Source organism: Ambystoma mexicanum, chromosome 8, assembly GCF_040938575.1.
Source record: "Ambystoma mexicanum isolate Mex_15411 chromosome 8, UKY_AmexF1_1, whole genome shotgun sequence".
NCBI classification, from domain to species: domain Eukaryota; kingdom Metazoa; phylum Chordata; class Amphibia; order Caudata; family Ambystomatidae; genus Ambystoma; species Ambystoma mexicanum.
Window position 1 is genome coordinate 61,242,319 of NC_090929.1, and position 12,047 is coordinate 61,254,365.

The 12,047-nt window shown below is 47.4% G+C and overlaps 1 protein-coding gene across 3 annotated transcripts in view; it reads left to right on the forward strand.

Annotated features, from left to right (window-relative positions):
- The window catches only part of NUP214 (nucleoporin 214), a 1,006,718-nt gene that overhangs the window by 123,004 nt on the left and 871,667 nt on the right, over nucleotides 1-12,047 (forward strand). For all 3 annotated transcript variants that reach the window (XM_069609281.1, XM_069609279.1, XM_069609280.1), the window contains exon 7: nucleotides 902-1,005. In XM_069609281.1, the coding sequence (XP_069465382.1) occupies nucleotides 902-1,005 (104 nt within the window). The remainder of the gene's footprint in view (nucleotides 1-901; nucleotides 1,006-12,047) is intronic.

Below are 12,047 nucleotides of genomic sequence, written 5' to 3' on the forward strand. Positions count from 1 at the left end.
GTTCCTCGTTGTCATATATAGTGCAGGAATTGCCTGATGCTGTGACATTGTGTTCTCTAACACAATATGTGTTGCATGGCTTCACTCTACAGGTCTGTCAGACTTCTGGTGCTGTCTCCATCAAACAAGGTTTTGTGAAAGAAGCTATTGTTTAGTTTTATGTTTTTATAATCTCTGCTGGAGTACTAGGTATGATCACATATGAAAAGCAAACATTGTAAAGCATGCGTAATACAAAGTTTCACCCATTTTCTAAGTGCTGCGACTGTTGATTGATGAGTGAGGAGTCAAGCAAAGAATGTGACGTGCTCTAGATTATGTAATACGGTCTGGTGGAGAAGCTGGCATTGGGACACCGGTCTCCTGCTTCCATAGCAGGCAACTCTACCTCTAGACCAATTACCACTGTGCGTGCTGCTCCCTCGTACTGCGCATACTTAAAACAAATTATCCAGTCATTTGTGAAGAATTTGAGTTAAGGACATTTTCTGCCATTTAAAACCTGATGCATGTGGTTTGGAGGGTGGGGGGACCAAACAATTGATTATATTGGCCATAAAGGGATGCTGCCCTAAGGTGAGGGCTGTAAGTTCAGGTCAGAGCACTGTTAACGTGGAGGGATGGTTGTTCTCTGCCTCGTGTAGTAATTACAGTGTACGGGTCTGTGGGTCTGTGCTTTAATCGTTTGTTGCATGTGATGAATTCAGTAATTGGTGCTTTGCTGCTTTCTGTAATTGCGATTGCTATATACTGCATTGCAGGCTGTAATTGTGAAGTCAGTCTCTAAGAGTTATTATGTCTGGGGAGAGCGCCAGTAGGAATTAGCTCTGCCACCACAGGCTAATGCTGTCACCATGTTTTAACGTCTCTACTGTTAACGACACATTCTCATCTCTTTCAGTCCTGGACGTGCTCTGGATCGGGACCTATGTCTTTTCAGTGGTTTATGCGGCGGCTGATGGGTCTTTGGAGACTTCGCCTCAGCTGGTGATGGTCTTACTGCCGGTATGTGTGGGGCGATAGTGCTGCTGTAATCTTATTTGCTGTGCATAGGTCCGACATCCAGTGGTCACTGCGGAGTATTGCATTTTGTTTTTCGTAGTCGAAAAGGGGACGTCGACAAGGCGTGTCTGAAACACTATCGCTATAGTGACGTGCGTTGTACCCACAATCCCTCACGCGTCGAGGTCCCTCAGATTGTTTTTTTCCGCCCAGCTACTGGTCGCCTTTACGCGGAGCTCCTCGAGAGACATTGCAGATTTCATCTCCTCGACCTTTGGTCGTTTTCTTATAATATATAACACATAGATCCCTCCCTTGACGCAGTTGTGAAGCTGTTTCTCCGCCGAGCAAGATCTTCGACGGAGGGGACGAGCGGAGGAGATCCTTCGGCGTTGCCGAACACGTGGCCTGGCCTCGCAGGCCAAATACAGTAGGGAGAGTGGGGTCATGGGACATCTCTTGTTTCCTTTCTGAGAATGCCTTTCCCTTTCCCCTTCCTTTCCCTTGGGGTCGTTATCACGATTTACTGCCTCAGCTATGGAGAGGACACCCTTTAGGTTTTGCCCGCATTGCAAGGGCAAGTTCACTTGGAAGGACAAGCATTCACGGTGTAACCGCTGCTTGCCCCTCGATCACAAGGAGGAGGGTTGCACGGCTTGTCGGATACTTAAGCCAAAGACTCTAAATGACCATAGGGTCAAGAGGTGGGCGGCCTACGCTATGTCGAAGGCCGATTCCTCACCCGCCGCCGCTACCACCGACAGTGACGAGGAACGTGATAACACGACCTCCGCTACGGAAGTCGTAGACCCCTCTAAAGAGCGCTCGCGCTCTTTGTCGTCTGTCCCCGGACCCGACGGGCTCGGCTCACGCCCTGCTTATGGGGATGAACACCCTGGCGACACTGACGCACACGATACCACCCATAAGCACACAACCCACGGCTCTTCTTCGTCGAAGACGAAGAAAGCATCAGCGCCCAAGGAGACGCAGGTTCCACCGGCGGCCTCCTCGGACCGTTCAGGTTCGAAGCCCCTCTCGCAACCGCAGCCGCGACCAGCGACTAAGCTTTCGGCAAATAAGGGCGCCGCCCCCAAACCATCGGCCGGCGCGCACCAGCAGAGAGCGCACGCCGCCGTAGAACGATCGACACCCGTAACGTCGAAACCACAGCCCTCCTCTGACAAACTAGTCGCAGAGAGCTTGGCGAGGATCGTTGTAGCCGACGCCCAGAAGCGTACGCCGAAAGACACGTCGAGCGCTACGCAAAGGTCGAAAGACACGCCGAAAAGGCACAAAGAAGGACAGGGACTACCCCCTTCAGTCGGGGGGACCCCCAGCACACCGGAAGGCTTTTCTGACGGCGACGGGAAACTTTCCTCGACGTTATGGGAGAGGTCGAGCCGTTTCAGGCGGAAGACACTAATTTTCCCCCGCTAGACCGCTCAGGGGGTACCCCATGAGATCATGGAAAGGGTCCATCTCTGCATGGAGAGGATGGAGAGGTTCATGAAGACCCAGAACCCTCCCACTCCCAAGAGAACAAGAGAAGGGCCTCAGGAGGACCCCAGGGCTAAATATCCGAGACTATTCAACCCCTCCCAGCAGGACACAGCCTCAGATTTCCATAATGTGTATGACCTCACTGGTGAGGAGCAATACTTGGAGGAGGAGGATGAATTTGTGGACGATGAAGAGGGACAGAACCAGGAGGAAGGTCTGGAAGACAGCCCAGACATGGTAGGAGAAGGCTTCAGAGAAAATCCAGAAGAAGGGCCTTCACATCCCTGGCAATCCCCATCAGTATATTCGGACACTGATGTCCTGAACCTAAATCCTCCTGACAATTCACCTGTTAGGAACACGTCTCCCATAGACGATCAGCCCACATTCAATGCCCTGTTGCGCAGGGCAGCAGCACATTTCGAACTGGACACTGGGGAGATCTCTCCTGAAATAGACTTTGTGGAAAGAGTAATTAAGGAGAAACCTCCGGTCAGCCAGACCATTCCCCTCCTCGCTTCAGTGAAAAGAATCATCCCTTCGCTATCCACGCCAGCACTAATCAGAGGAGTTAATCCAAGAATTGAAAAACTTTTCACTCCTTCACCCTCAGACCCGCTGTACATCAGGGGACATTCTATTTCTGACTCCCTTGTAGTAACTAATACAAGGAAGAGGGCAGGGGTGCCGCTGTCCACCAGCGAGGCACCACCTGACAAGGAGGGCAAGAGATTATATGCCCTTGGAAAGAGAGTCACATCCTCGGCTGCCTTTTCTGCAAGAATTGCGAACAACAATTCCTAGCTAGCTACGCGGACGCGCAGTGGGCCAAACTGCGCAAAGACGCCGAAGAAGCGCCGGAACCGCTACGGACACGCCTTCTATCAACTATTGGCGAGGGAACCCAGGTCAACCAGAGCATTGTGAAGAACTCTCTGGATGCTGCAGAGACAGCGGGACTTTCCCTGGTTCAGGGAATACTCCTAAAACGCCATGTATGGCTGCGTAACTCGGGGTTCAAACCGGAGACACAGGCGTCTTTAATAAATAAACCTATTGAAGCCTCAAACCTCTTCGGGAAAGCGGTGGATGAGGCTCTGGAGATGGCTAAAAAAGAGTTCGATACTATCAAAACTCTTGACCAGATCTCTAAGCCCACTACCAGACGCGGCTATGGCAACAAATGCTTTTTTCGTGGCCAACGCCAACAACAGAATCAGCAGCAACAGTACCCTGCCACCAATTACCAGACCAATAGTGGGCAGTACAGCCAAAGAGGCCAGCGCCGTGGCAAAGGGAGAGGTTGGGGGTCCACCCCCAGAGGCTCCCAAGCCCCCAACAACACCAAGTGACGCGAAGATTCGCGTCCTCTCCCATGCAACACCGGTCGGGGGCCGGCTAACAGCCTTTCTTCCAGCATGGGAGGGAATAACGTCAGACCGCTGGGTACTTTCCACCGTAGCCCACGGATACTGCATCGAATTCAACGGTTCCCCAACATACAGACCCCCGAGGGGACGACGCATGACACAAGAACACCTTGCCATCCTTCTCCAAGAAGTAGACCAACTGCTGGAAAAAGGAGCCATAGAAGTCGTGCCTCTATCTCAGGTAACGGAAGGTATTTATTCAGTGTACTTCATTGTACCCAAAAAGGATCTAACCATGCGCCCTGTATTAGATCTGCACCCAGCGAACAAGTTTGTCAAACCCCAGAAGTTTCGTATGGTGACCTTACAGGAAGTGATCAACCTGCTATCACAAGGAGATTACATGACAACACTAGACATGAAAGATGCATACTTTCATATTTTAATGTTGCCAGCGCACAGAAAATACCTCAGGTTCATGATAGAGGGCAAACACTACCAGTTCAGAGTGCTACCCTTCGGCATAGCATCTGCACCAAGGGTATTCACGAAGGTACTGGCAGTGGCAGCGGCCCACCTGCGCAGGTTGTCCATCCCAGTTTACCCTTACCTCGACGACTGGCTCATAACAGGGGATTCTTACGAAACATGCTTCTCCAATACCCAAAAGACTGTAGACCTTTTGTTCCAGCTGGGCTTCTCCATCAACGAAAAGAAGTCCAGCCTAGAGCCCAGCCAGATCAAACAATTCCTAGGGGCTCTAATTCAAACAAAGGACGGCCTCGTCTTCCCCTCCAACGAGAGGGTCCAAAACATGCTGTTTCAGATCCCTCAATATGTGGCCGGTCGAGAGGTGACGGTACGCAAAGCAATGCGCTTGCTAGGAATGATGGCGTCGTGTATTTATTTGGTACCTCACGCGCGCCTGCGCATGCGCCCAATGCAAGAGTGGCTCAACAGCCAGTGGTGTCAGGCCAGCGGACTATGGGACGATCTAGTGGTGGTCTCGCAGGCCTTGGTTCTCTCGCTACGGTGGTGGACAAAGGAAAACCTGGTAAGAGGGAAACCCTTTGCCACACCCGCGGCGGAAGCCGCTCTAACCACAGACGCATCCCTCACAGGATGGGGGGCTCACCTATCCCATCAGACTGCTCACGTAGCATCCAAACACATAAATCTACTGGAGCTACTAGCTGTGTTCAAGGCGCTAAAAGCCTTCCAGGAACACCTACAAGGCAAGACTGTGTTGGTCCTTACAGACAGCACCACAGCCATGTACAACATCAACAAGCAGGGGGGCACCCACTCTCCAGGACTGTCCAAACTGGCCCAAAATATATGGAAGTGGGCTCTCAAACAAAACATGTTCCTACTGTCACATGTACCAGGGGAACTCAATCTGCTGACAGACAAACTCAGCAGAGATTTCCCCCTGCCCGAAGAGTACGAATGGCGACTGCATGAAGACATCGTCTTCGACGTCTTCACGCAATGGGGATTCCCAGAAATAGACCTGTTCGCAACCCTGGAGAACTCGCAATGCCAAAGTTACGCCTCCAGGTACCCCCAGAACCAATTCAAGGGGAACGGTCTGTCGATTCAATGGGCAGGGAAATTTGTTTACGCTTTTCCCCCCGACTCCCCTTCTCAACAAGGTGGTGCACAAGATGCACCAGGAACAAGTGACCATGATACTGGTGGCCCCAATGTGGGCCCGACAGCCATGGTTCGCTCACTTGATGGAGATGTCTCTATCTCCCCCAGTGAAACTCCCCTGCCCGTACAACATGCTGTCACAAGACAAGGGCAGGACTCGGCATCCATGCCCCCAGAACATGAACTTAGCAGCCTGGCTCCTGAGATCATAGAATTTGGACATCTACAGCTCCCGCAGAGATGCATGGACATCCTCAGGGAAGCCAGAAAACCTAACACTCGCCACTGCTATTCTAGCAAGTGGAAGAGATTTGTCATCTGGTGCAGAGGAAAGAGCATCAACCCGATTGACTGCTCTCCCACACATATTGTTCTATACCTGACCCATTTATTGGATTCAGGTCTAGTGTTCAATTCCATTAAAGTCCACCTAGCGGCACTTTCTGCATACACCACTTCCCAACTCAGTGTCGTGGTGGAAGATCCCTGTTATAAAGGCCTTCATGGAGGGAGTAAAGAGAATACACCCCCCGATAGCTGACCCAGCTCCCGGATGGGACCTTAACGTGGTACTTACCAGACTCATGGGCTCACCATTTGAACCCATGCACAAAGCATCTCTTAAAGTCCTCACTCTTAAGACTGCTTTTCTAATAGCTATCACCTCCATCAGGAGAGTAAGTGAACTACAGGCTTTTTCTGTTCTAGACCCCTTCGTTACAGTTCAGAGATAAGGTGGTTCTACGCACGCACCCAAGGTTTGCACCGAAATTCATCTCGAAATTCCACGTAAACCAGTCTATAGAACTACCAACGTTCTTTCAAAATCCTTCCAACTTGGGAGAAAAAAGTCTGCACACACTAGATGTGCGCAGAGCGGTCATGTTCTACATGGAAAGAACCAGACCACTGAGGAAGACTAATCAGTTCTTCGTCTCGGTGGCAGCAGGAAGAGAAGGGGATGCAGTTTCAAAGTCCACTATATCTAGATGGATTGTTCAATGCATCACTCTCTGCTATACTCTTGCAAAGAGAGAACTGCCCTTTAAGCCAAGAGCACACTCTACTCGAGGCACGGGGGCGTCCATAGCATTCATTGCAAATGTTCCCCTTGAGGCCATCTGCAAAGCGGCTACCTGGAGTTCTGTGCACACCTTTACAAAACACTACTGTCTAGATGCACACTCTAGATCTGACTCCCAGGTGGGACAGGCAGTATTAAGACATCTTTTCTCTACTGTTCCTTCTCATAACCCACCGCCAACTCCGGGTACTGCTCGCTACTCTATGCACAGCATGTGATTCTAAGCAGATTAACAAACATCAGAAGACAATGCATTACTTAACGTAAAAGCATTTCTGATGGTTGTATCTGCTAAGATTCACATGCGCCCATCCTTCCTCCCCGCTCGGATGGAAGGAACATAGACTTCCTTTTATATCTCTCTTTTCTGTACTCACTCACGTCTAGAAGGCTCCCTCAGGGCAGAAAAATACAAACAGAGGGACCTCGACGCGTGAGGGATTGTGGGTACAACGCACGTCACTATAGGGATAGTGTTTCAGACACGCCTTGTCGACGTCCCCTTTTCGACTACGAAAAACAAAATGCAATACTCCGCAGTGACCACTGGATGTCGGACCTATGCACAGCATGTGAATCTAAGCAGATACAACCATCAGAAATGCGTTTACGGTAAGTAATGCATTGTCATTTGCCCTTTTTCCCAATTCATAGTTTTGTTGGTAAATGGGCCTCTAAATATACATTATATATTGTGTGTCTGGTTCTAGGGTGTGTAAAGGCTCACTCCTCGACTTACCAATACAAGCTCATAAAATATAACACACCCCAGTAGGGAATGAGACCAAGAGAACAGGTTGCAAGATTTAAAAAGACTTTATATAAAGTTGGCATCCAGAAAATTCTGCTGCCTCGAGAGCGCTCTGGCATACAATACAGTTGCATCGAAATATAAAGCCAAACAGCATCATCGGTGACGTCATTAACATATAGGGTATTACATTAGTACAGGATTGGTTTGGGAGCGATGTCACGCATGTTTCTTTAGACGCTGCTTTCTCTGGATAGGCTGCCCAGTTGGCGGGAGGGTGAGCGTCACAAGGTCAAGCTGCCTGTGTCCGGGAGGGGTGAGGGTTAGGTCACGGCGAGGTAGAGTTGACACTAAGCTGGCATGAGAAACTACCACTAGACATATAATAAACAACAATCATTAGTATTTAATTTATTTAATAATGTTTATGTTTAAACTGTTCACATGATTATATAAAATCAGAACAGAAGAAAAGAAAAAAATATATAGATAGCATAATTCTAGGAAAATTAGGAACACATAGGACTAAATACCATAAATTATCACATGTTAAATAAAGCAATAGAAATGTAGTTGGCTAGTATGGTGTTACGCCAAAAGTGTATAAAGCAATTGTTTAGAAAAGGGTAAGTGACAAGAGGTTATTAAAATGAAAACAAGAAAACAAATAAATCACTGTGGGCAGTTACTTAGATCTTAAATTGATATACCCAACAGTGTTTCAATCCTGAGCTATAGATTATACATTGCCATATGTACTTTAAGACTGTTTGAATTCACACAGTAAAACCAAAACATAGGTTCCCTGATGGATTCCATATCCTAAACATGATTACTGTAGTGCAGCTAGTATACTTTTAGCATGGATGGGCACGCAAACAATAAATGATTAGCTGTTTCAATGATTTGAGTGTTTTTACACACCCGGCAGAATCTATCTCCTGGGGTCAGTTGGTTATAACATCCTTTGTTGGCAAGGACCGGTAGATGATCTATTCTCAATAGAAGAAGAAAACGTCGGAGTCTACTGGTAGGGCACAAATTCAGATAGTTCTTGAATGAATATAGCATATAATGTACAAACTGGTATTTTTTGAGTGAGTTCAAGTGCTCATAGTTTTCTAGCCAGTCCCAGAGATTGACCCGTTTGGACAAGGCAATTTGCGTAGAGTTGCTGATTCCACTCCATCTGGATATCCAACATATAGCCTTACGGAAGGATTCCATTTGCGCTTTTAAGGGGTAGTTACATGACTCCTTGGAAAGTTCTTGATAAATGAAGGCCGTAAGAGAATTCACCGGGTTTTTGCACATCTTACGGTACATCTCGACTCTTCTTTTCATCACAATCGATTTTAGCGATGCGAGGCCTAATTCGAGCCTAATAATGGCCATGGATATGCATTGTGGGAGGCCCAGTATTCTCCTCCAGAATTTTCCCTCCACCAATTGGAGCCATTTCAAATCAATCGGTAGAAGTGCCTCCAAACCATAGACCTCCAGGGGAGCAAGGACCTTCGTATATAGCCGATAAACACCTCTTATTGTATATCCACAGTTCTTGATTGAGAATCGATGGATCAAGTCTGTTACTTGCGCTGCTTTAGTTGTGCGTGATTTAATACAGGAGGTATAATCACGGTATCAATTTCTACTCCCAGATATTTATATGTTGGAGTAAATTTTATTTCATGATCTTGAATAATTAATTTGGGTCGGGCAAGCCTCCTTCCTGAGAATACCATCAGTTGTGTCTTTTCTTGATTGATAATAAGGCCATTAGACTCTGCATAGTCCCACAATGCAACAGCCGACCTGTGTAACCCGCTAAATGTGTGATCCATTATAATGAGATCGTCGGCATAAGCGAGTACCGGGCGTGCTCGGATCCAATTTTAGGGGGGGCAGTTATGTGCTGCTGAAACCGCTGCTGGGATATCGTGAGTAAATGGATTATACAAGAATGGAGCTGTTACACTGCCCTGCTTGACTCCACTGTTCTGGACTGTTAGATCAGTCATTGTGCCCTGGGAGTCCAATTTAAGTCTGGCAGTGGTGTTGTGATGTAGGAGCCTCAGGTAGTAGTGGAGTTCCTCAGGGCAGCCCAGTAGTTCCAGTTTCCGCCATAGTAGGGCGCGGTGCACTAGGTCAAAGGAGGCTCGGAAGTCGATAAACAGGGCATGAAGTGGGGGATTGCCATTCTTCTTGGCCCTAGTACGTAGGAGGTCTAGGATTGTCAAATTTCTGGTGGTTGTATAGCCTTTTCTGAAACCGCTTTGAAACTGATTCAGTATGCCTGCTTTGTCGGCCCACTGCTCCAGCTTCTCCAGTAGAAGTGATGCAAATAGTTTACCTGTGCAGTCGAGCATGTCATTTCCAGGTTCCATCCTGTGTCCCCCTCTTAAATATCAGAATTAGAAAGGTGGTTTGCCAAGAGGCTGGAGTTTCTCCTGTCGCCATTATTTTAGCTGTGCCCAGAATTAACGAATAATCCTAAGAACCACATTTGCCAAGCCATTCGGGCCAGGCGCTCTTGGGGATTTCAGACGTTTGATCTTAATAATTAGTTGGTCCGTTGTGACAGTAAACGGGGAATTTCGGGGGAACAGTAAAGGTGACGCACTTTATTTTTAAATTATATAGTTTATATATAAACATTTCATTCCATATATCTTTCATTCGTTGATACTCTGATATATTTCAAGTCTTATTTGCTGGTTCTCTCATGATCCTCGGATAACGGATCGTCTGGGCTGCTTCTCGCTGGAGCTTGTTTCATGTTTTTTTCCCAAAATGATGTTATGATAAATATCAGTTTATCATGTCCCAGGTATAAAGGTGCCGCTCTGCTCCTCTGCTATGACTGGGATAATACGGGTAGGAAGAAAGGCCGTCCACTGTTGGGCGCTGATTGGATTGATCAAGGGAATCACCCGATCGCCCGTGACTTCTTCCAACAAGCTCCAGATGTTTTGAGTGTTGTTTGAGCACATCACTTTGACCATTTGCGACCAATTTGCTCATCTCTTTTTATTAGACTTGATCTAGGCATTATATTTGTTCTTGAGTGATCCGCGTGTCGAATTATATAAGGCCAGAGAGGAACAGGTAGATTTTGTGTTGCGAATCGCAGCTCTTAATTCTCGTTTTGCATCTCTTATAAGTATATCAAAAGGTTTACTCTGTTTGTCGACCATGGCTATCCTGTTGGTAGAGGTGGGGGAATGGAAGGAAGCAAAAGAGGTGATCCTCCTTTCAATCTCATTAACAGACAGTGAGGTAAAGTGATGAGTGACATATGTTAACTCTAATTGCGCGGCATGGGCAGCGTTGTAAATGTTCTTTGCATGCCACCAGATTAGAGTCCCTGCCTGGTTAACTTTCATCTCGCCCATGGGTCTGACAAAGACGGCCTTGTGGTCAGCAGTTAATGTTCATGTGAGTGAGCTATGATCACACCACGTATTTGGACATATGTTCACATCTTTAACTCGTGAGGCTATATCCGGGCTGACTAGCACGTAATCAATTGTGCTATGTGCCCGGCCATTACTCCAGGTGTGCTTCCCAGGGTAGTCGCTGTGTGATCTACCATTGATGGTTATGGAAGAAATTTGTCCAGCCTAGAGCTTCAGAGTCGGGGGTGAGATTAAGAATCTCGCTTACCGATCTTAATCGGGGGTTCATGGTAGTGCCCGCCACATATTTCATGCGGCAATTGAAGTCGCCGGTGATAATGACCGATTTGTTCCCTGCTGTCATAGACCAATGAATAAGAAGGTAGTAAAGAGCCTCCTGAATGGCCTCGCCGATAAGAGCGCCGGGAGGATTATAGATGGTGATGAGTATTTTTTCAATAGCGTCTTCAAAGGATCCAACAAGTTTGATGGCAATGATGTTATCCTCTTGTTTGGTTTTCATTTGGCTAGAGTTTATGGACTGCCTGACTCCTACTATTAGCCCCCCATAGGGTCGTCCCCTTAAACCTTTTTTGGCTGGAGACTGGTATATCAGATACCCGTGAGTAGAACAGGGGAGATTAGCTAGGTTTCTTGAACACATAAACAAGAATGCCCAGTTAAAAAAGAGACCCATCTGGGGATAGCAAATGTGAAAAGCCACGACAATTCCATCATACAATGGTGTAATCTCACTGTTTGTTTATTTCCAAAGAGTTTTTCACATGTAAGGGCTCCACATGTTCAAAGTCTTCAGATCTAAGAACACGTAGCTGAGGCACAGAATATAGTCTGATCATGAGTTCGGATCTAGTAAGCCAATTGCGTTTGCTTTGTTGGTACAGATTCTTAATGATACAAATTTGGTTTCTCGAATGATCAGTTGCGTTGGTCTCTGTTGTAGCCAAGGTAGTTATTATGGTTGTGGTCTGGGGAACAATTGCAGGGTTTTTGTTAGGGGTCGACGTGATCTTGTCCAAGTCGTTCTTTTATTGGGAGAACCCTAGATCAAGAGACACCTCAACATCTCTTGGAAACACATTATCGTTGTCCGGGATAAGCCAGCTAGTTAACATTCCTTGGCCATTTGCTTAGCTTTTTTTGGCCTTCATAGCTTTCTTTTTAGCCTTCTTAGAGTCCACGTAGCAACAGTTGTCTGCAGGGGGGGAAGCAACTGCGCAGGGTTTCTTGCACATTGCCACCTTTTTTGCAAGCCTACGTTG